This window comes from Engystomops pustulosus, chromosome 5 (assembly GCF_040894005.1).
Source record: "Engystomops pustulosus chromosome 5, aEngPut4.maternal, whole genome shotgun sequence".
Lineage (NCBI taxonomy): Eukaryota > Metazoa > Chordata > Amphibia > Anura > Leptodactylidae > Engystomops > Engystomops pustulosus.
In genome coordinates, this window is record NC_092415.1 from 47,946,017 (window position 1) to 47,972,245 (window position 26,229).

Sequence of the window (26,229 nt, forward strand, 5' to 3'; positions counted from 1 at the left end):
AAACAACGCTCTTTCCCTTCCAGGTGCCCCCCTGTGTCCGTACAGCAGGGTACAGTGACAAAATGGGTATTGGCATGCTCAGGAGGAATTGCCCTAAACATTGTAAAATGCATTTTCCTTTTTAACCCATTGTGAAGGTGCAAATTTTAGTGTTCAATGAATCTATAGTAAGATAAAATTACATTTCTCTAATTTCACTTTCATTTATCTTTCACCCTCATGAAACGCTCAAAGGGTTAACAAAATTCCCAAAGGTTGTTTTGAATATTTTGAGGGTTGTAGTTTCTAAAATGGTGTCATTTGTGGGGGTTTCCTGTCATGTGGGCCTTATAAAGTCACTTCTAACTAAATTGACCCTCCAAAAGTAGGTTTTGATGATTTTCGTGAAAATCGGAGAAATTGAACCTAAAGTTATAAGCCTCCTAACATCCTAAATAAAGGAAAAGATGTTTGAAAAATGATGCCAAGTTAAAGCAGACATATGGAAAATGTTAGTTATCAAGTTATTTTAGTGATATGACCAACTTTCCAAAAAGTAGAAAATTTTGAATTTGGAAAACATTGTTTTTTTCAAAATTTTTGCCAAATTTCCATTTATCTCATAAATAAATACTAAATATATTGATTAAATTTCTCAACCAGCATGAAGTACAATGTGTCACGAAAAAACAATCTCAAAATCAACTGGATATGTTAAAGCGTTCCAAAGTTATAACCACTTAAATAGACACATGTCAGATTTTAAAAAATGGGCCGTGTCAGGAAGGTGAAAAGTGGCTTCAGCGTTAAGGGGTTAAATACTGCACCCCTCAAAATATCAAAAAAGACAATGATGTCAAACATTAGATACGACTTAATTGGTGTGATGTGCGGATTCTACAAAAGTACTCAGTCCCTGAAATAAACCATTGTAGGTTCTGTATTTTTTTGTTTTAGGGTTTATTGAGCTGTTCTAGTTATATTTTATTTAGTCTTTTATATAGACATTACTAATTATAAAGATTCATCCTACATTGCTGGATTTGAACACGAACAAGGAACAACCTAAAGTTGTGTCCCTTACATATAAGCTCCCTTTTGTAAGCCACACCTGGTAAGGACTTAAAAAAAAAAAAAACTGCCTCAGAAAACCTGATAATGAAAAGGCACACGCTTATTATGAATGCTATACTTTAAATGTGCTGTATTGATTTTAGTAAAAGAAGTAATTTTCTACAATGTCAAAATAAAATGTGTGCATTACAAGAGGTGGTTTTTGATGACGTCATGTTGCTACCTTCAACTCCATAGTTCTGTGGTCAGAGGCCTACCAATCCACATTTGATTAGATTTTTAGCTTGGTCTTTTCAGCGACTAGGGAGAGGAATTATAATAGAAAGATTTGCAACTAATCTGTGTATTTGACCACTACTGGTTTTGGTTACAAGAACTAAAGACTACCCTGTATTAGTATTACCCTTGAGTGGAAATGAATTTTTATTAAACTAAAAAAGGATTTCATAAATCACATTGACCACATTACATCTATACATATTGCAGTCTAACAGACTCCAGTTTTGCTCTTTTGCCTACAGTTCTAGCCTCTTGACCACTTGCCACTATGTAAGGGTTTAAATCACATAGTACATTTTCTGAGATAATGGTGTAATTGCTTGGGGGTTATCCACTTCCTGCAAAAAGTAATCCTAGAATTTTCCAGAAAAAAAACAATGTAGCTTGTGAAAAATAAGCCCTTATACAGCAATATTGACAGCACAGTAAGATTAGTTATTAAAGTGACATTAATTTCTAATGAAATATGAAAGGTCATTGGTAGTTCATTAGTTGGGTACAATGTGTTGCAACCCCATAGGTGCCCTTCATTATGGCCTAATCCTCACCAAAATACAACTATATACACATTCATAATTAACATAATCACAAAAAGGTGTGCATGTCACATGTTCTAACTTGCTGCCCGAGTTCTAATTGGACACTGTGGTACTGAAATTGCCCCTGTTAACCCTGTCACAGCCTTCCAAGCTGAGCATGGCAGTCAGCTGGCTTGGATGAGCATGCTTCCACATCACCAAATCAGCTGCCTAAAACATTTACTATATGGAGCTGGCAACCAAGAAATACCCCAGAGGAGATACAAGAGGAGAATTGGTCTTCTCCAGTTGACCCAGTTATGTCTATATCAGCTGGTAGTCAGTTGATATTGAGCCAGCTACACCCATGAAATGTCACATGATGCGGAGGCTGGCGCAGTCAGCATGGAAGTAGGGCTGTGACATAGGTAACAGGGTTGGTTTCAGAACCACAGTGTCCAATTAGAACTTGGGCTTTTGATCCAGTCTCAGGGTATGTGTCAGGCTACCTAGGTGGGTCTAGAGACATTAGGGCAAATCTTCAGAGGAACTTCCAAGGAATGATCAGGCATATCAGGGTAGGGCGATTTTCAGCTGAATCAATGTACAAGCCAAAAGGTGAGGACAGAAGGTCAACTGATCAGGAAATAAAATCAGGCGCAAAGTCCATAAGTCATGGTCAAAACATGGAGGTTGAATCCCACAGGTTCAAAACACAGGTTTTACTGAATCACTTGACCAAAGGCTATTTTACATTTAAAGGAAGAAAGGAAGCTCTGGGCAAGGATATGAAAAGGTAGACAAAGACGGTGGGACCTAAGGCTTAGCCTACAACCCAGCCGTCCCTACCTTATTGCCTCACGAGCCCTAATGGCAAGGGACAACTAGAAGACATTTCCTCTCTGCCCGAAAGTGCAAAAAAAAACAAAGGCAACAAAAACAAACAGAATAGTGTCTATAGCCAAGAACAAAGAAGGCACACGCAATACAAAATTACAAGAGAAGACAATATTCTAAACATGATCCTAAAAACAGAATACCAGAAATCAGAAACCTTGGATAATCAGGAGCTTGCTAAGAAAACTCTGGTAACAGGTAAAGAGTACAGATCTGAAGAAGCATATATGAAAAACCATAGTCCCAGTCCAGAAGGTGATTGGAGAGGAATTCTGTCAATAACAGGTTAACTTTATGAGAACCAGAGCACAATTTGCAGAAGACAATCATTGTAGCCAGTAAGTACAGTATAAGCTAATGTTCACGTTTACAATGTTAGAATGACACAATCAGCGCATCCCCAGCTGTAGCTTACAGACAGAGGATGATTCAGGAACAGGTGTTACACCAGGCTGAGAAGATGAAGGGTGAAAATGAGGACTTCCCAAGATCAGGAGAAGAAAATGGCATAAAGGCTTAAGATATCAAAATTGAAAAAAATAGTTTCAAACACAAACTGCACAGTGCAATTTATATAAAATTAAATGTTATATAAAGTAGTACTAAAGAAAAATAGCATTGGCATGGCGTCATCGGGTAAGAACTATTATATCAAGATTAAAAGAAATCTACCACCAGGATTGTTAAACAAGCACACTGACATACCGGTGTGCGCCCACTCTGGCAGGATCTGCTCTTCTTTTAGCATATTTGCATTTGCTCATTTGCATTATTTTAAAGCCTTTTTTTTCTTAAAGATGAGTGGATTCTGCCAGAGGTGGCACATATCGGTACGTCAAGGGCCGGATGAAGGTTGGTGGGGGCCCCCGGGGCGCAAAATCTGGTGGGAGCCCCCATTGATGTAGTCCAGACAGGGAACAGCAACCGCTACACACAGGCCCCCCAGCAATCACTATATACATCTCCCCCAGCAATCGCTATATACAACTCCCCCCAGCAATCGCTATACAGGCAGTCCCCGGGTTACATACAACATAGGTTCTGTAGGTTTGTTCTTAAGTTGAGTTTGTATGTAAGTCAGAACCATATACTTTATTATTGTAACTCCAGACAAACTTTTTTTGGTCTCTGTGACAATTGGATTTTAAAAATGTTGGATTGTCATAAGAACCAGGATAAACAATAAATCTTAATTACAGGCACCATTGATAACTGTTACAGATGTTTATTGTAGCCTAGGACTAAAGTACAGTAAATTACCAACATCCAGAGGTCCGTTTGTAACTAGGGGTCATATGTAAGTCAGGTGTTCTTAAGTAGGGGATCGCCTGTATACATCTCCCCCCAGCAATCGCTATATACAGCTCCCCCAGCAATTGCTATATACATTTCCCCCCAGCAATCACTATATACAGCCCCCCAGCAATCACTGTATACAGCTCCCCCCAGCAATCACTGTATACAGCTCCCCCAGCAACCCCTGTACACAGCTCCCCCTGTATACAGATCCCCCAGCAACCCCTGTATAAGCTCCCCTAGCAACCACTATGCACAGCTCCCCCAGCAACCACTATATACAACTCCCCAGCAATCACTGTACGCAGCTCCCCCAGCAACCACTATATACAGCTCCCCAGCAATCACCACTATATACAGCTCCCCCAATCAATATATACAGCCCCCAGTAACTACTGTATACAGTCCCCCAGCAATCACTATATACAGCCCCCTAACAATAACTATATACAGCTCCCAGTAATCACTATATGCACCTCCAGTATTAAGTACATATAGTCCCCCTATAACAGCGATGGCAAACGTTTTAGAGGCCGAGTGACCAAACTACAACAAAGACCCGCTTATTTATCGCAAAGTGCCAGCACAGAAATTTCATTTGTGATTTATACTCCGTTCTCTGTCACAGATTTCATTGATACAAGCACCTGAGGACACCAATAAAGTTGAAAATAGTCCCAGGTAGAGCTGTCACTTTAAAATACCTCTATGCACAGCAAGTCCTGGGCTGTCTGGGACTGCAGGAAGATACCTGGAGTCCTCTCTGGTGATGGCCTGAGTGCCCACAGAAAGGGCCCTGAGTGCCACCTCTGGCACCCGTGCCATAGGTTAGCCATCACTGCCCTATAACAACTATATACAGACCCCTATAATGACTAACTATATACAGTCCCCTATTAGAACTACATACCACCCATACCAACTATATGCACTCCACAATAACAACTATATACAGTTCCCCTATTATAACTATAAACACCCCATAATAACTATATGCACTCCCTATATTAACTAACTATATACACCCCTACAATAACTATTTACCCCTCATAATAACCATATACAGTTCCCCTATTATAACTATATATCCCCCATAATAACTAAATGCACCCCCTATTTTAACTAACTATATACATCCCTATAATAACTATCTACAGTTCCCCATTATAACTATATACACAACACCTATATAAATAACTATATCCCCCAATAATAACTATGTGCAGTTCAAGGTAAAATAATAAAATTATACTTCACCTACCTCCGTTCCCCCGATGCCCGCCGTCCTCATCTTCTTTCGTCCGGTTATCCTCGGAGGTGTCCCAAGATTCCGGCGCCCCGCTGGTGGCATGGGCGCAGTGTGTGATGTCACACAATACGCCGACGTCGCCATCGGGGCGCCGCCATCTTAGTTTGATCGTCAAATGGTAGAGCAGGGAACTTATTGTTCCCTGGCTCTGCCATATGCTCAAGTTGGGGCGCCCCGTTTCCCGGCCCTGTCAGCGCAGACTCAATTACACAGTGGGCGAATCGGGCAGTCATGCAACAGCTCAAATCGCCCACATTTGGTGGGGGCCCCTTTAAGAGCAGAAGTGGTGGGGGCCCCAGGGCTCGCGCCCCGCGCGCCCCCCCCCCCCCTATGATCCGGCTTTGAGTACGTCAATGTGCTTGGTTTACAATCCTTGATCCTGGTGGTAGATTTCCTTTAAAGGGAGCCTGTCACCAAGAACCTCATTTTCACTAAAGACAGGTTGCAGAAGCCCATTACACCTGCAGTGCAAAGATGCCTTTCTGTCTTCTCTGCGTTACAATATAATTGTGTGTATTAACTTACCTGGTTTCCTGCCAGAATCCTGTACACCTCCTCCCCCCTACTCCTTCAATCACACAGGGACAGTGCTCACCGCGTGGTGAGCTGACATGAGTGCGGGAGGTTGGAGTTGTACACAAGCAGAAAGGTGTGTGTTGAGAGCTGAGGAGTGATTGAGCAGCACAGACAAGGCACTTATTTTTTTATAACTGCATGCAAACCCTAGGACTCGCCACAGGATTCTGTCAGGATGCAAGGTAAGATAAAACACACAATTATATTGTAATGCAAATGCTCAGATAAGGCAGACAGACATCTTTGTAATGAAGGTGTAATGGTCTCCTGCAACCTGTCTTTAGTGAAAACCCGGTCTCTGGTGACAGGCCCTCTTTAAATCCCAATAATGTCATCAACTACATTTATATAAAAAGGCAAATTACTATTGTGTAGTAAATTCACATCGGTCACATTGTAAGCCATGGTGTATATAGCATAAAGCTTTGCTTAGTTTGCACATTTATATAATAGGAGAACAACACATACACAGGTTACCTACAATAAAAGTCAAAATTAGAGCACAATGTATGATCACTTGATTCTTTCAGAAATAATGTGATCTCCATTGACCAATGTTTGATGGATTTTTGTAAGGGGTGGATCATGCCACTAAAACAGTGTTTTGTAAAATAACCAAACTGTATTAATAGAAAACCTTTATTTAAAAATTATGAATAGAGAACAGCAACAACTGTAGCAGAGAGAAAGATTATGGCTACATTTGCTGAAAGTTACAACAGTCACCAATTAGTAGGAAGTGTACAGGCCTTTGCTTTGAATGACTTCAGCCCATGTGGGGCCTCACTAGTCTCTCACACTGCTCTGGTGTGATTTTGGTTCACTCTTCTTCAACAGTTTGTCTCTTCCACAGTTTGTGAGCTTCTTGGCCATAACTTTGTCAGCAAGGATTTCCCAGAGGTTTTTATTAGGTTTAGATAAAGACATTTTGCTATGTGACTGATGGCATTGTACTGCTTGAAAATTGATGGCTGGTTGAGCGAAGAACGCAAGCCAGGAACTATGTGGTGTTAAAGAAGGTTTCATTCACTTTGCCATATACCTGTATGAGAGGTCTCACTCTGCTGCAGAAAACTTTCCCCAAAACATGACACTTTCTCCACCACCTTTCACTGACTTCTTTACACACTGGGTTAAGCCTTTGCCCAGTTTGTTGACAAACATAATGTTTCCCATCCCATCCAAATAAATTAACCCCTTATCACCGACACTAGTTTTCAGCTCAATGACCAGACTCGATTTTTCAAATCTGACATGTCTCACGATAATTGGTTATAACTTCGGAACGCTTTAACATATCCGGGTGATTTTGAGAATGTTTTCTCGTGACACATTGTACTTCATGTTAGTTATAAAATTTAATTGATAAGTTTTGCGTTTCGTTCTGAAAAAAAGTGAAAATTTGGCAAAAGTTTGTAAAAATTCTTCATTTTCCAAGTTTGAAATGTTCTGGTTTCCAGACAAGATGTAAAACTACCCAAAAAGTTTGATAATTAACATTTACAGAATATCTGCTTTATGTTTGGATGATATTTTATGCTTCCGGTCATTTTTCTAGGATGTTATGAGGTGCAGAACTTTAGGTGCGATTTTTCTTATTTTCATGAAAATTGCCAAAACTCACATTTTGAGGGACAACTCAGCTTTCAAGTGACTATGAGAGGCCTAAATAATAGTAAAACCCCATAAATTACCCCACTATAGAAAGTTCACCCCTCAAAATATGTAAAACAACTTCTATTAAGTCTATTAACCCTTTAAGTGTTTCACATGGGTTAAAAAATATGGACCTGCGATTTAGAAACTATAGAATTTTTTTGGAAAATACATTCATTTAGGCCAAACTGACAGTTTCAGAATAAATTAAATGATGAAACGCACTGCAACGCTTGATGCCCAATTCCTCCCGAGTTTACTGATACCCCATATGTGGTGGTAAACTTCTGTACGGGCGCACGGCCGGGCATAGAATAGAAGCTGCGCCATTCACAGCAGATTTGTATTGTCACATTGTACGACCTATAAATTTTTATTTTTTTTGGTAATGCAAACATATGAGGTCTTATTTTTTACGGGATGATATACAATGTATAGATAATTCATTTTGGGAGTCTAAAGCTTATTCATGAGATTTTATTAACTATTTCAAGGGGGACACAAACAAAATCATCAATTTTTATTTTGGATTGTTAGAATTTTCCCCCCCCTCGCTCACCGTAACGTAAAAATAATATTTTATCTTTATTCTCTGGTTCACTACGATTGCGGTGTTACCTCATTTATATAGTTTTTCTTATTTTTGCTCAATTTTCCTGAGCAAAACCAATATTTCAGGGCCATAACTTTCCGTAGAAAGGCGTACGCGTCAGAAGAAGTACCCTTAATGACCTCCGTAAAAAGCTGATACGGCGGTCATCAAGGGGTTAAATTTGCTTTCATCACCAAAATGAACTGAGGACCACTTCTCCTCTGTCCACACAACATGCTTCTCAACAAAGGTGAATCTAGCCTTTCCATTCTTTCTGGTAATGAGAGGCTTGATCACTGTAAAGAAGGCTTTCAGTCCAAATGCTCTTAAGCATCGAGAAACTGTATGATGAGGCAGATTTTTTAGTGCTGAACTGGTGGAGTAATTCCAGCTGCAGTATTGAAACGCATTAACCTCTCTCACATTTGTCTTTTGAGGACGACCAGCCTTCTTGGGGGACTTGAATGAATTTGTGATGTTGTAAAGATGCAATATTATAGAAATGACAGAACAACCAACTGCTCTTGCTCTGGATAATTAGGTCACCCCTTTGGCTTTCATCCGGAAGTCTGGGACCGGAGTCTAAGTGCCACCCGATTTTCACCAGAGCCCGCTGCAAAGCGGGTTGGACTTGGTACCACCAGGTCGTTCCACAGGTGCGACTTTGTCCGCGGTGGCAGCTAAGGCAAAGTACAGAATCGTAAGGCAAGCTTGTGGTCGGGGACAGACAGGAGGTCGAGACAGGCAGTATAGGATCAGAGTCACCAACGGAATTGAGGTCACAATGGGAAATCAGGATAATCGCAAAGGAACGATACAAAGCTTTCTCTCAGGCAAAGATCTGGCAGGGTGTACAGGGAGAGGCAGGTTAATATAGAATTCTGGAAAATGGCCAGCGCCAATTAACGGCAAGCACGCGTCTAGGAGATGGGGATGCATGCGCACAGCCGAAGGACAGGGAACAGGAGCGTGGTGTTAACTAACACAGCGGGTTACGGGTGAGCCCACAACCCAAGATACCTCGGGCCGCAGGCGCACTTGTGACAGTCAGTGAAAACTGGAAAGTTCTGTTGCTGGTTAAATAGGTTTTGTCAAATAATTAGCATGAGGTGCCAGATTAACAACAATAACTTTCAGGTAGATGAATGATTTTGATCGGGGTCTTTAACAATTATCTCAATTACATTTTTATTCTGTGCTTTAGAATATATCCAAGTTATAAAATAAACAAGTGAAGGTTACTTCATTTGATCAAAAGCAACAGGATGTACGAACATAGGACTACACAATGACCTTTAGGAAATTGTTTTCTAAATTTGATGTCCAGTGTATAAGAATTCTGAACGGCATTATTTTGCAGCATTAATTCAGTTAATTAATTGACCTACATCTTAGTTATAAACAGCATGTTCCAGACATTTTACATCTACTAAGAAAAGTTCTTGTGTAGAGAAAGATTGTTGAACAAGTTTAGCAATATTGTGCTGGAAAACATTCATTTAGCTTCTCATGTTTGTGAATTGTTCCTGTAGACAAGCTGAATATCATCAATTAACGGAGAGAACATTACATGGAAAAAAATGTTAAAATGCAGTTAAAAATTGTATGGAGTATAATAATTTCATGACATCCATGACTTTTCCACTAAAAAGTTGCCAATACTTCTTACTAAAAGTTTCAATAGGATTGGAGCAAAGACATTTCCCATTATGATAGCAAGAATACATGTATAGAGAACTGTCCTTATATCAACAAGAAGCCTACATTTTTTTAATTAATTTAAATGGGTTGCCTTAATAAAGCCCATTTTACGCGATTCTGTTACCCTCTGTATTTTTATGAAACGAAACATGGAAGGTGAACAGAAGGTCTTCCGCTCCCCTTAGACTTCAAAGGACCTTCCGTAACCTTCCATTTTATACTCTGAATTATTGCAGGAAAAAAAGAAAGGGGCAGCCGCACTATTTTTTCTGCTATTAATGATGGAAAGTCAAACAGAACCTGCTGAGCACTGGTGTGAACTTATCCTTATGCTGGAGTTTACACCACCACTTACTGTTAAAAGAAAAAAGTGTACATTTAGAAAAAAAGCACAAATAAATGTATTCCATGAATAAAATGGAATAGAATGTGTTAAATTAACAGACACTTTGCATGTATCCTTTAAGAGACTACACTTTTCATTTATTGTAGTTATCTTTTATTCTTCTAATTTGTAGGTAGCCATTTTTATTCATTTTCTGAGCATGCTAGTTTGAAATTAAGAAAAAATTAATAACAGATTTGAATGACAGATGCCATTTTATATAATAATAACAATAATAATAATAATTCTTTATATAGCGCACACAGATTACACAGAGTTTGCCAAAGCGGACCAAATCCATCAACAGTTGGCGTCTTTATTTTATTTGAAAAGAAAAACAATATTGAAAAACGGAAGACAGCAAAAGACACTAAAATTGCATTGAAGTTAAAGGACGCTGAACAGGTCTATTTGCATACCGTTATTTTCCCGGTTTTAAATGGAATAAACCAATAGAAAGCAAAATGTTGACTTAAACGTTCCCTTTATTAAAAAGAATATATACAGTATATGTGTAGAATCATTCTGTACCTGTACATTGGTAATAGTGGTAGAATCACTTGCCTACACGGAGACTTATTTGCCCTCTGCCTTACATAAATGTAATTCTCTTAGTGCAAATTCTACTTATTAATATTATTACACTTGCTAATGCTTTTATTCTAATAACTTAAATCATGAAGATAATGAAAGTCTGCTTGTTCATAATGAAAGCTTATAAACAATCATTTAACAATCTTTATACTTTCTTCTGTGGAGGTTCGTGTCTTGTATGTCAGATTGTTTGCTGCACAATGTAAATAAAAGTCACTGTAATGTAACATTTTATTATGTCAGGAATTTTTCACAAAGTTCATTTATGGCAAACAGTTCCCTGGACTGCTTTTAAACTTCAGACCCTTTCACAATTTCTATTTTTACTTTCAAGACAACACTAAGTCATTTTAGCGTATTTGACATTCTTACAGTTTTACCATCTGCCACCTCTAATGGAAGTTTATTCTTGGGAGGTAACCCCCTATTAATCATGATGTAGCTGAGGTCTTCTTGCTTACAAATAAGCCTCTCCCAGTATCACACTTGTGTCTAAATTCTGCAGTGAAATGCATCCGGTTCCAGAGCGTGCGTCTGTGCACTATATAAGTGAATATTGAATGCGTGCTCCTTAATGACCATACAACCTATAGAAATCTATGTCTTAGGTTCCTACTAAGAACACAAAGCTAGAATAAATAGTTCAGGCGTATTTCATTCCCCTCCCCCAAAAATGTAACTGGAAACCATGGGAAGGTATTTTCTACACAGTTCATAAACTTCAAGTTAGGATCTAAGAAGGAATGTAGAATAGGGTTAGTTGATCTATTCAGAGCATGCTAGCAGATGTTAAATACCTTAGTAAACCTACAAAATATCACTTTGTTTCAAAGCGACTGAAACCCACGGTGATGCTTGTTTTTCTGATCATCACTGGCCACAATTTCAAGAAATTATCTATCTGAACCAAATAAATAGATAGGCGGATCAATTCTCATGAATAACCGTAGTGTAATTTTAAAACTAGTTAATTTTTTTCTACTATTGGGTATTTGTCCAATTTATTCCCACATGGAAACCAAATTTGCAATCTACTTTTTTTTTTAGTTAATTTTTTTTAGATTATTTAAAATAATAATTATGTTTCCATTTAAAAAAAAATATAATAGATGGACGGATGATAATCTATTACCTGTTTTTTAAGAACCTGTAGTAAATATGAATGATAAATATGAACAATAGTATACAGGACCAAAAGAGTATAACTCATAAATCATATAACCGGTATCAATAAAATATAGCAAATCTTTATTTGTATACACAAAGGCAATCAAAAACATTAAACGTTAAAAACCACAAAAAACAAACAAAAATGGTGGTGGTCAATCCATAATATACATGTATCATCACTTTAAACCTCCAAGTAAATATAAGATAGGGCTGTGCAATAAATACAAATAATAATTTTACCTGAACGGGTGCTACACACTATCAAGTACCTCACAAGCAATAATCAAGCCCCAGACCACCACCACAGCACCCCGACGTATGTTTTGCCTTCATTTCCTCAATATGACCCTATCCAGTAAAGGCACCGACTCATGAAAACATTGCAGCTAGAAACCAGAACTCTATGAAAAGTTATTAACCAAAACTTTATCCCAATATAAAAAGACCATTTTTTTTATTAAACACATTTTTAAAAATTACTGTATATATAATTTTTCTTAACTAATGTTATGTTGGGTGTTTTTCAAATACTTTTAAACAATTTTATTATAATGTTTTTCGTGAGTCTTAGTGTGAGACACTAGGAGGCTTTGTGGCTAGCCTAATACACTACTATACTCTTACAATTCTCCACATACCTTGGTCAGAAAAAGACAGCATGGCTTATGAGAAAACAAATTCTCCTGGTGAAAACCAATCACTTCTCAGTGATATTTGACAACTTTAAAAGTTTTCACACAAGCATTCTCAACTGCACTATCCACTTTTTAGTGTATTGTCATTTTGATCAAAATACTAATTTTGGAAGAGTAAAACCCAATGTCAAAAGTCATTTTGTTGATACGTCAGTAGATGAATAAAAAAATGGCACGGTCTAAATCTAATTTATTTGCCGAGACAATAAACAGTGAAGTTTTCTAGTGGCAGATATTCATGGATATCACTAGTACATAAGACGCTCAGAACTAACCTGCAAATATCACTCCTACTCCATATCCACTAACTGCTATACATACACACTCATACACCAGAGGACACCATATACAGGCAGTCCCCGGGTTACGTACAGGATAGGGTCTTAAGGTTTGTTCTTAAGTTGAATTTGTATGTAAGTCGGAACCGTATACTTTATCATTGTAACTCCAGACAAATTTTTTTGGGTCTCTGTGACAATTGGATTTTAAAAATGTTGGGTTGTCCTCAGAACCAGGATTAACACTAAAGCTTCATTACAGACACATTTGATAACTGTTACAGCTGTTTATTGTAGTCTAGGGCTAAAGTACAAAAAATTACCAATTACCAGAGGTCCGTTTGTAACTAGGGGTCGAATGTAAGTCGGGTGTTCTTAAGTAGGGGACCGCCTGTACATACACATTCATACACCAGAGGACGCCACGAATGTGTCCAAACACATTGGGGAGCTGCAAACTTGTGCTAAGACAGGAGCCATGTTACTGGAACAGGGGAGTGTAGGAGAGTGAGTGTATTTTATTTTCCTACCAAGTTTTTTGGAATCCCCTGTTGACACTTATGTATGTGTATACAACAAATTAGTGGTTTTCAATGGCATCACTTACAATTAACTATCTATAGGAGTACTGGATACTGATGATCATTTGTAAATGAAAGAAACTGGAGCTGGTTACTTCAGTTCACTTTTCATCAAGCACTAAATTACATTAAAGCAGTGGTTTTCAACGCCATCACTTACAAACTTATGCCACTGCAAAACATTGACTTTGTTATCCTTAACCCCTTAAGGACGGAGGGTTTTTCGCCTCATTTCTCGCTCTCCAACTTCAAAAATCCATAACTTTTTCATTTTTCCGTGTACAGACCTGTGTGAGGGCTTATTTTGTGCGTAACAAATTTTACTTTCCCGTAATGTTATTTATTTTAACATGCCGTGTACTGCGAAGCTGAAAAAAAATTCCAAACATGGAAAAATTGAAAAAAAACGCACGTGCATCATGTTCTTGTGGGCTCAGTTTTTACGACTTTCACTCTTCGCTTCAAATAACATGCCTACTTTATTCTTTGGTTCGGTGCGATCGCGGTTATACCAAATTTATATAGGTTTTATTGTGTTTTAATACATTTTCAAAAATAAAACTAATGTGTACAAAAAAGAAAAAAAAAATTTGCCATCTTCTGACGCTAATAACTTTTTCATACTTTGGCGCACGGAGATGTGTGAGGGGTCATTTTTTGCGAAATGAAGCGACGTTTTCATTGCTACCATTTTGAGGTCTGTGCGACATTTAGATAATTTTATATTTAATTTTTTTATGTTATGTAAAAAGGTGTAAAAGTCGCATTTCGGACATTTGGGCGCCATTTCCCGCCTCGGAGGTCACCGCCGCCCATAACCGTTTTTATATTTTGATATATCGGACATTTTGGGACGCGGAGATACCTAATATGTTTGTGATTTTTACAGTTTATTATGTTTTATATCAGTTCTAGGGAAAGGGGGGTGATTTGAATTTTTAATATTTTATTTATTTATTTTTTTTTTAAACTTTTTTTTTTTTTTTTTTGTCGGCGGCAAAGAAGGTGTTAATAGCCGCGATCAGTGCAAGCACCTACCGCGGTTATTAGCGGTGGGGGTTTTGTGCAAAATGCAAAAACCCCCACCTTTGTATGAAGAGGACTCAGCCCGTGAGCCCTCTTCATACATCCCTTATACCTCTGCGCCGTAGAGCTACGGCGCAGAGCGTTAAGGGGTTAAAGAACACCTGTCACCAGAATTTTACACCCTAAACCAACAATGCCTGCTGGTAAAGGTTTACAAGTACTCCCCATATCACCTAAAATAAGCTGCCAGTGATGCACCATATTTCTGATATGCAAATTAGCATACTTGACTCTTTTATCCTGGATATGACTCTTTGTTTCTCCAGGGTTTCCAGTGAACCAAGCTCCTTTATTTTGACTGACAGCTTGGTGTCTTTAAATCCTGGATATTGCCCTTCCTCCTTGTTCCTGATTGACAGGTCTCACTTCTAGGACATGCTGCTGTATGGATATAGTACTTAGGTACCCTCAATATTCAACTAGGGAACTTTAAAGCTCTGTTTACTTAAAGGAAATATCGTGTCAATTTTTTACACTGTGTTCTGTTTACATTCATGTCACCAGGGTGATGTCTTCTAAAATTTGCTATATCTACCCCATGTATGTATCTTATTACATGAAATCACAGTAGTCTCCATGGAGGATGGAGAGAACTAGAAGTCCTTGGAGGCATGCTGTGATTTCATGTGAACCGATACATACATTAGGTAGATATGGGGAAAAGGACTTCACCCTGGTCACATGACATGAAGTGCTGAATAGTGAAGAGGCAAAGGGCATGCGGAGGAGTAGATTCCAGGTAATATAACTACATAAAGTTGATTTTATCAGGATGTGAGGGGAATCATTTATACTTAAAAGAAGGGTGGCATTTAGTTAATTAGGGCTCTATGTGAACCTATCACTAGCCATAATTTTGAAAATATGGTGACAGCAACTACAGTTTGGCAGAAGCTTCGGGTCATTGTCCATTTGGAAGACCCATTTGTGTCCAACCTTTAACTTCCTGGCTGATGTGTTAAGATGTTGCTTCAGTATTGCCACACAATGTTCTATCCTCTATCCTCACCAGCGCCTCCTACAGCAAAACAACCCCACAACATGATGCTGGAATCCTGCGTTTCACAGTTGGGATGGTGTACTCAGGCTTACACACTTGTCACTTTTTTCTCCAAACATAACATTGGTTGCCATGGCCAATGGTCAATTGTAGTTTCATCAGACCAGAGGACATGTTTCCAAAAATTAAAGGTATTCCCATGAAGACAAGTGGATTCTTGTATTCAATGTTATTAACATAAATACAGCATTTCACAGATATAAGTCCAACCTGTCTCTATCAGTCCTGGTTTACACAATTTCGGTTGCCCCAAGACACAACCCTGTAACTACTGACTAAGGGTCTGTGACGCCATCTTGGATTTCTGTGTGACAGCGGTGCAGCTGAATTTCCCTCTCTCTGCTCCCTGCACTGTGGCCCTGCCCCCCTGCAGTCCAGGACGGAGCTCACTCACTGACTCACTAATGCACAGACATTGGGTTCCTGCCGACAGCAGCGTGACGAGTACTACAAGCTACAGACAGATAAGTTCTTTATTTGGGGAGGCACAGCAAATGTGTTGTGGAATAGCAGAGATGTAGGAAAGTGGACATTGTGTGCAATAGGCATCTCATGGATCTCATCATCTCTGATCTGTCTCATCTCTTTTTCTATGTGTCAGACACTAGTACAATGTTCAGAAGCTAAATGAAAGTTTATATAAACCTGTACCCTCAAAATCTAACCACATTGTCACCACACAGAACTAGATGGATCATAATGTGTCTGCTTAGAGTCCCCACTCACACTCTGGAATTTTACACTGAGCAGCCTAGGGAGTGATAGATTGAGATGTCTTTTGCTATTGTTCTTGGGTTGATGTGCACATTTTGGACCTCAGCACGTTCATTTCTGGGAGACAGAATCTCCTTCCTGAGCGGTATGATGGCTGGACATTCCCATCTTGTTTGTACTTGTGTATAATTTTTTATACAGAGGCACCTTCAGGTATCTGAAAATTGCACCAAAGGATAAACCAGACATGTGCAAGTCATAACTCTCTTCCTGTTATCTTGGCTGATTTTTTTTTTTTACTTTTCAATGGTGTAACACAAAGAAGAAGTGTGTTTGAGGTGTGCCTTAAAATACATCCACAGGTTTCTTATCAATTCAGATGTTGCCAATAAATCAGAGAATCTTTTCCATCATATACACTGCACCTACAGACCAAGATGGTATAGTACATCAAGTTGACGAGTGCTTTAACACACCCCGACCGTCCTGGAGATTACACGGGCTCAGAGGCAGAGCACATACGATTGCAGCAGGAGCCCAGCATATACACACCATTCCCAACTGTTTAACCCCTAAGACGCTGTAGTCAGTAGTGAACACAGCAGCTTGATTTCTCAACCCCCCCCCACCCCCCTCCTGTATCTGTGTGGAATATACTGTACACTATGTGGTAGCTGTGTGAATTAAACTGTACCGTCTGCGGTATGTATATGTGCAGTATATATTGTACAGTGTTTGTGGTATGTACGTGTGGTATATACATACATATACTCTCGGCGGTATGTGCAATGTTTATGGTATGTATGTGCGGTATATATATATACATATACTTTCCGCGTTATGTACAGTCTGTGGTAAGTCTGCAGTATTTATGTACAAATGTGCAGTCTGGTAAGTACGTGCGGTATATATATACTCTCCGCGGTATGTACAATGTGCAGTCTGGTAAGTACGTGCGGTATATATATACTCTCCCCGCTGTGTACAATGTGCAGCCTGTGGTAAGTCTGCGGTATTTATGTACAATGTGCAGTCTGTGGTAAGTCAGTCTGCGGTATTTATGTACAATGTGCAGTCTGGTAAGTACGTGCGGTATATATATACTCTCCCCGCTGTGTACAATGTGCAGCCTGTGGTAAGTAAGTCTGCGGTATTTATGTACAATGTACAGTCTGTGGTAAGTAAGTCTGCGGTATTTATGTACAATGTGCAGTCTGGTAAGTACGTGCGGTATATATATACTCTCCCCGCTGTGTACAATGTGCAGCCTGCGCTCCTCTAATGTCAGTGAGTGCTGCTGACAGTGGGGGAAGAGCCGCGGTCCTCCACAGGTATGTACCACGTGACCGGTGACCGTCCAATCAGCTGATGAGCCCCGGCTCTCGCCGCCTATAGGCCACACCGGGGCAGCGGCACGTAGCGGAGTATTGATACCTGGCGGTGTGACACGTGCGGCCGCACTCCTCCTCCTGCCAGTGGTGGTATCGCAGCTTGCTGTAGGTTGGATACACCCCGGTAGCGTCATGCCTTCACCCATCCCGGTGGAGCGATTCTTGCCCCGGGACCTGTCCCCGTCCATAGACCTGCGCCCGTGCAGCAGCCCCCTGGAGCTGAGCCGCAGTAAGCCCGGCTCCCTGCTCCCCGCTGCGTGCTCCCGGCGCCTGACAGTGCCGCGGCTCCCCCCTCGCCTGGCCTGGTGCAGCATAGACTGGGAGCAGGTGCGAGTGCTGGAGCCGCTGGGGTCCGGAGGCTTCGGCTCCGTGTACAGGGCCACTTACCGCGGCCAGACGGTGGCGCTGAAGAAGGTGAAGCGCTGCAGTAAGAACCGCCTGGCCTCCCGCCAGAGCTTCTGGGCCGAGCTGAACGCCGCCTGCCTCCGGCACCCGCATGTGGTGCGCGTCCTGGCGGCCAGCGCCTCCTGCCCCGGGGACCCCGGCAGCCCCGGCACCATCATCATGGAGTACGCGGGGAGCGGCACCCTGCACCAGCGCATCTACGGCCGCGGCCCCCCGCTGGAGCGGGCGTGCTGTGTGCGATATGCCCGACACATCGCTGACGGACTGTGCTTCCTGCACCGGGGGGGAGTGGTGCACCTGGACCTGAAGCCGGCCAACGTGCTGCTCGCCCCCGGGGACCTCTGCAAGATAGGGGACTTCGGCTGCTCCCAGCGCCTGCGGGACGGGGAGGACCCGTGCTGCACCCAGCTCCGGCACCTGGGGGGCACCTACACCCACCGGGCCCCCGAGCTGCTCCGGGGGCAGCCGGTGACGGTAAAGGCGGACATGTACTCGTATGCGGTGACCCTGTGGCAGATGGTGACCCGGGAGCTGCCCTACACCGGGGACCGGCAGTGCGTGCTCTATGCGGTGGTCGCCTATGACCTGCGCCCGGAGATCGGACACCTATTCAGCAGCTCCGAGGCGGGCAAATCCCTCAGCGATATCGTACAGACCTGCTGGCTGCCCCGACCAGAGGACCGACCTGGCGCCGAGGAAATCCTCCAGAAACTGGACTGCTTGGCCTCCTGTGTGCTGCTGGACCAGGACTGCTCCCAGAACTCACCTCCGGGACCGGCCCTGGAGCACTGCACAGACACATGATACATGCAGGTGCCCGAGAGGCTGATCCTACACCTGAACACTGCACCGCAAGGAGGAGATGCTGAGTGTAGTAGTCTTCAAGGAGGACAGAAATCTTTCTAAGATCTCCCTATAGATGATGGTGACTGGAGCTGTCACTGGTGATGTGTGTGGGGTGTCCTCACATTGCAGGGGTCTTGTCCTTCACATTGTGTTTTTTGATATTTATGTTTTGTGTATTTAATGACTTAAGAGACTTTTTTCAATAAATGATAATTGGATAAGACAGGACACATGGAGCTGTATGCCAGGATGTATGTGTACAATAGTCCTGCTGGACTTTTAAACTGTGACTATTAGACCTACCATGAGATTACCTGATGGTAGGTGCTTACAACTCTACTCCACATCAGCAGCAACCTTTGTTTTTGTATCTTTTATTTTTTGAGCCCGAGACGGTCTACTGAGCATCTCTCGAATCCCTCCCGACATTTGTTATGATCGCGCATAGAGAAGTCAACGACTCTCAGCACAGTTTAGGCACAGTCTTAGCACTATGCAATGGGGCTCATTTGCATAGTTTAAAAAGTTTTATCTCTACAAAATCCGGCACTTTTAAAAGATACAAAACCAAGGTTTCTGACGATGGGGACGGGGCGGTGAGTTGTAAGCATCTACCATGGTGATGGTAGATGTCCTTTAAGTGAGATTTACAATTTCTGTAACTGAATAGGAACAGCATAGAACATCCACACTCTTTTAACAACTCCAAACCCCTCAGAGCGAGCTAATGTGTCTATTGTACAGGGATTTTTCTATATAGATGTAAAATGAAGAATTGTTGTAATATTGGACAACAATTTGTTTTCTTGTAGTACATTGTTTCACTACCTAAAGTAGATGTTTGATATCTCATTACTGTGATTCTGATTTGCACTGCATATGAGCAGCTACGCCCCTCACGTTTCTCCCTAGGGTCTGTTATAGTGATGTATGAGTAGCAGGTTTATTATCTCTATATTGTGTATTTTTCTTTTTTATTGGTGTTTTGATCTTGTTTAGAAATGTATTGGTTATATGTTTGCCAGTGCGACAATGGTTTGGTTTATGTTGGCAGACCATGGAAAGAGTTTCTAAGGGGCTTAGGATCTATCACTTAAAGGGAACCTACCACCACAAATCTACCTATAAAGGTGGAACGGGTTGTAGGTGCATGTATTGGACGTGAGGATGGCCCTTTTTAGGCCCCAGTAGCCTCTTTGTTCCTCCTACCCTGACATCGTCGTCCGAGAAGCCGAAGTTCTGCGCAGTAGCTCCGGCTTTGGAGCAGTGGCCACGGGCCTGCTCTCTGCGCATGTGCAGAACGCCGGCTTCTCAGACGAGGGCGCGTAGCTATGAGGAGCTGCGTGCCGAAGATGTCAGGGTAGGAGGAATAAATAGGCTACTAGGGTGTGGAGTAGCCGTGCCGTGTAGCCTCATGTCCAGCTACTCCACACCCCAGTAGCCTCTTTAGAAAATTTACATATTAGGGCAATAAAGATTTAAAAAAAGAAAGCGGGGATGTGAGGATTAGCTCTAAAAAGGGCTATCCTCTTGTCCAATACATGCACCTACCACCCGATCTACCTTTAAAGGTAGATTCGTGGTGGAGGGTTACCTCAAAAAGGATTGTCAAGTTTTAGCGAAAAAAGTTAGTCTGGAAAATTGCATAACTTTTTATTATACAGTGTACTTTCTGTAGCAGTTCCTGACCGTTTCTTAGCTTCCTGATTGCTGTCATGGTACATTTTAAGCTTCATTGCTTTCTTTCAGTGGCCATGGTCGTGCAATGTCACACAGGTGTGTGGCTTGTTTGATTACTTTCTGTGATACTAATGAGATGTGCACCTGTGTGACATCACATGACCAGTGACAGATTTCTATCTGCTGGATGTAAACAATGAAGCTACCTATAGAATAACAGCAGAAAGTATATTTTACCCCCTCAGTAAAGAGAGATGTTTTATTTTGTTATGGGGGTACAAGTTGATCATTGCTGTACCTTGCCTATAGTTTGTAGAACATTTAGAAACATGTATCGCCCCCTTGTGCTGTCATATTTTCTCTGCGAATCTCACACATGCACAATAATTACATACCTTGCACAGTGTCACTGCTATCCAGCCCTCTGTGCAAGGGATGTAATCATTGTGCATTTGCAAAGTTTGCAGAGAACCGGTGACCTCACCAGCTTTCTGGGCAGTACCAGGCAGGACTGTTCGGGACCGGTTGCGTGCATAAATTAAATTTCTGCAGAGCAGAGACCCTGCAAAGCCTCCCATCCAAATGCAGCAGTATCAAGATATAACAAGGAAAGATTACAGCACAGGGGGGTGGGATGGGGAGGTGAGTACGAACAATCTACAATCTCTGAATCTGATGAAATCTACCAGTAACATTACACTGAACATATTTGCCTATTGTCCTCGATCTCAATCCTGTCAGTGGTTTTCTTCAAGCTTGACTTGTCGGGATCGCTTGGGGAAAAAAAAAATAGAAAAAAAGAGCATGGGGACGTGATGTCCTTTACTCCGGGCTGCTAATTTTATTCATGGCTCCTATTACCATGTTTGAGAGGGAGGTGGTGAGGGGTGTGAATAATTAGCAGCCCAAAGAGTTGGATATCATGTCCCCGCTTTTTGTAAGGATTTTTTTTTTTTTTTTTTTTAAATTTCGGGCAAGCCTGAAGAGGACAATAGGTGGTATGATCAGTGTTTTACTTCTGAGATGTTTTTACGTCTGAGATGGGATAAGGTTGCAGAAGTTTTTATATTGGGGGAATGAAAGAACAATTCTACTACATTTTGTATTGGTTCCATTGTAGTACAGTAAAAAAAGGACTGTTTAAGTTTTTTGTTGTGCCATAGAATTATGGGAAGTTGTTGCCCTCTCCTTTGTGTAGATGGTGTGTCATTGTGTCTTGTTGCGGTTTGTAAAAGAAGAATTTAAGCTCCTGTAACAGTGTCCAGTGTTGTTCCATGTAGCTTTCGGTCAATGCCAAGATTGCGTAAAGTTAAAACTCAGCCCGTTAGTTTCATTTGTATGCAAAACACCATAGAACTGATGGACCTTTTACACATATTGTAATTGTGTTGTAGTATGTCATTTATAGAAGAATTTTGGTAACTAAATTTAGTTGACTAAATTGGACTCTATCTCAAGCAATTATGTGAAATTCCCTAAAACTACTGCTTTGTTAACTGGATCTCTAGAAAGTCCATTACAAAAAAAATATTATAATATATATTAACGGAAATGTTTCAAACTTACCCCATGTACATATTAACCAATATCTTGAGAGCAGGTTTTTCTGCAGTCATCATAGGCACTTAAGACATGTGGTGTATTGCTGTTGGTGTGTTTAGACGGAAAAGACAGTAGTACAACAGTTCTGGGGATACAATACTAAGCAATATATACAGGTGATGCAGGTCTTTAATGGGGTTTCCAAACCAAGGGCAAAAAGGACCTTTTAACCTAATAAAGGATTATTTGCCACACTATAATTTCCAGGCAATGTTGTCCTGGTCCTCGAGGTCTGTTTACTGTCGTCTTCCAGAAATAGATTCAGAGATTCCGTTGAGCAAATTATTGGGTGATGTAGGTTTGCCAATGATTGACTAATCTGGAATCTGAGGGTGCATTCACACATGACTATGACTAATTGGGGCTCAGCCCAATTGCATCTGTGTTGCCGGTGAAACGCATGCGTTGGTAACAAGCACCTGGGGAGGGGGGCCGGGAGATCACAACTCCATCTACATTGGTGAATAAAGTGACTACCACCGATTCCTAAAATTTATTTTGTGAGCTAAAAATTGACACTTCATGGAAATTCCAAAACTACATTTAATATACCGTATGTATATTTTTATAATAAATGGTTTTGTCTATCTTTGTGTTTCATTAAATTTTATGTCTAAGTCTTTAATTTGGAGGCTCCTTAGCAAGCCATTGACACTGTAAATTATGTCACAGGGATTCCTTGTGTAGAGGAGTGACACACACTAGTAAGGGACATCTTTGTTCACACAAAATGTAGTCCCATACAAGTGTATGAGTCTGGGTTTACATCACGTTAATGGTACACACAATGGGGGACATTTACTATGGTGTTTCCGACAGTTTTGTGGCGCTCTCACCACATGTTCTGCTCTCAGACCTATTTATTAGCTGTCGGGGACAGAAAAAATGACTTTTTCCGTCTGCTCCGACTCTTCTCTGAAAAGGGGCGTGGCTTTGGCGGAGTGGAAACTCAGACACAATTAATATGTGTCGCAGCCCTTTTTGGGCGCTGTAAACTGGCGGAAAGTAGACCAAAAAAAAAAAAAACTGGTCTAGCAGGGACTGTTGGATACATTTCTGGTGCTCGGGACAGATTTTGCTCCCAGGGACAGAAAATGGTCTCGGCGCCAGAAACGTCTCTGCACAGCTCCACAATATTAAATGTGTGTCTTCTTACCGAGAGCAGGTCGGTAACAAAGCCAATGCAGACACCGACACTTTAAGTAAATGTCCCCCAGTGTATTTGTCAGGAAACCATGCTACGTGTACAACGAGTGTTGACATATTGTCAGGCTGTGTGTCCTTATAATAGTTGGCAAAAAACATGATGTAAACCCAGCCTAACATGTTCATTGCCTTAAACAATGTATTTTGGTTCCTGAACTTCTAAAAAACCTTTTCTTTAGCATGCCAAATCTAAGGCTGGAAAAAGACACAAGTCCATCAAGCCCAACCTAGAAGTAGCATGTTAATTTAAAATCAAGATCTAATCTTATTGCTAAAATATAACTGTTTTTCATTAGGTGAGAGATCCCCACAAAATTACGGATCTCATATATGTGAATAAATGGTGATAATATACCATTGTCACAATTGTGTTGCATCTCTGTGGCATGACATTTTTATAGTCTGAGGTTTCCTTGAAAAATATTAAAACATGCTTGTTTTATATACCATAATGAACACAAATTGTTTAAAAAAAAAAAAAAAAAAAAAAACATGTATGAAAAGTTACATTACTTCTCAGAGGAGTATGTCACAGCAGGAGTGACACTGACAGATGACTAAAGGGTGAGATGCCATATCTTGAACCAAGTTAACCACGGGACGCAGCATTTTCCTTCTCCACTGGGTAAAGGGGCATTGCTCACCTGTGGTAGAAGTGACCCTGGTGAATCCACTTTGGTGTGACTGGCACAGGTAAGACTAGTGGAACAGTAGTTTAGGCATTAATGGGGTCAGTAATTAAACAGAGGTCAAAACAGACTCTATAAACCTAAAAGATTTGTGGGCACAGGTCGGCACAATCTGCCTGTGCACACAATATCATGTGTATAAATACTTGAGAATAAGCCAAGTGGTGCTTTTTCAGCACAAAAATTGAGTTTGTACGGTATATAACCAAATAAGTACACTAGCTACCACAATGAACTATAAATCATTCACAGCTCCTATTGTTCAAAATACTATAATCTTTATTTCATAACCAGCTATAATAATTCCTTTATTTCTATAGTGCACACAGATTACACAGTGCTGCACAGAGCTTGCTAAATCAGTCCCTGTCCCCAATAGGGCTCACAATCTAATCAACCTGCCAGTATGTTTTGGAGTGTGGGAGGAAACCAGAGGACCTGGAGGAAACCATGCAAACGAGGAGGGAACATACAAACTCTTTGCAGATGTTGACCATGGGACTTGAACCAAGGTCCCCAGCGCTGCAAGGCTGTAATGCTAACCACTAAGCTATATACAATGCAAAAGTTTTCTATATGAAAATATTACATGTATGCCATATTATTGGAGCCTGGATACTCTGGAGGGATTTATCTACAGTATATTACAGGTTTCTGGCACAGACTAGCTTTCATTTCACAGGAGCAGAATATGAAATTAAATCTGTGCTGCGATTGGTTGCTATTTTTTTAGATGGTTCTATAGATCTGCCCCTTTGTGGGTTATTTTGGGATATCATTATCGTTATTTAATGGATATCATTGGCAAAATCCATTTTATTTTGGGGCATTTAATAGACGAGACAATATAAGTAGGGACTAAAGGACGGGGTATTATACCACGTGGGGGCACATTTTATCTCCCCCTTTCACCATCTTCAAAGCTGGGAGCTCTGTTGTTGGCCTTTCTTTAGAACAGGACATCAATGTCTGATGGGTTGGGACAAACATCTGCTCCGACACAGATCAACTTGATTGAGCCCGACATAAACACAGAGCATGGAGTCAGCTGCGCTAGGGAGAGTGTTGTGCGAAGTGCAGGGTGTTTCACCTTTCGGAGCAGTCTTGTAGCTGAGGGTGTAGTCAGGGAATCAAGAGATACAGGGACAGATTACAGAGAGGTCATTGTTAGCTATTCCAATTTGCTCTTCATTAATGACAATATTCAATAGGCTTGCACATCACAACCATTTTTGCAGCCAGCCAGGGAGCTGGCTGGCTATATACTCCAGGGGGCTGTGACCAATACATTTCCCACCCTCGGCTTATACTCAAGTCAATAGATTTTTCCCATTTTTGTGTCAAAATTATGGGTGTTGGCTTATACTCGAGTATATATATGTTAATTGCTGTTAAGCTGATCTCTCTTTATAACATTCTGGAGTATATGCAAATTGCCATTATAAAACCTGATGCAGTAGACTTTGTAAAAATTAACATTTGTATAATTCTCAAAACTTATGGCCATGACTGTAGAGGAGCCACTGTATATTGGGCTGGGGTGTAATTTATGTAGAAAGGAGCCCCTGTATAGGGGAGGAGGGGGTGTAATTTATATATAATGAAGCCACTGTATAGGGGAGAGGGGTGTAATTTATATATAGAGGAGCCGCTGTATATGGGGCTTGGGGTATAATTTATATATAGAGGAGCCACTGCATAGGGGACCAGGGGTGTAATTGATATATATAAAGCCACTGTATAGGAGACAGGGTGTATGTGTAATTTATGTTCAATAATTTTATTAAACATTTTCAAACAGAGTTTACAAAACAAAGTAACCATCAAAACAATATAAAAAAGAGGAGAAGTTTACAGGGGGGGGGGGGAAGCTCACATAGTCCATGAGGTTATGACATGTATTGAAGTGTCCGAGTCTGTCTCCAGTAGTTCTGGAGCAGAAGTGATGGTGTGTAATTTATATATACTGT

General features: G+C 40.9%; 1 protein-coding gene across 1 annotated transcript; it reads left to right on the forward strand.

Annotated features, from left to right (window-relative positions):
• The first annotated feature begins 17,830 nt into the window (after nt 1–17,830).
• Nucleotides 17,831–22,951, forward strand: MOS (MOS proto-oncogene, serine/threonine kinase). The gene has a single exon (XM_072151886.1). It carries the CDS (start codon nt 17,964–17,966, stop codon nt 19,038–19,040), a length of 1,077 nt encoding a protein of 358 aa, XP_072007987.1. The 5' UTR covers nt 17,831–17,963; the 3' UTR covers nt 19,041–22,951.
• Nucleotides 22,952–26,229: the final 3,278 nt, after the last annotated feature.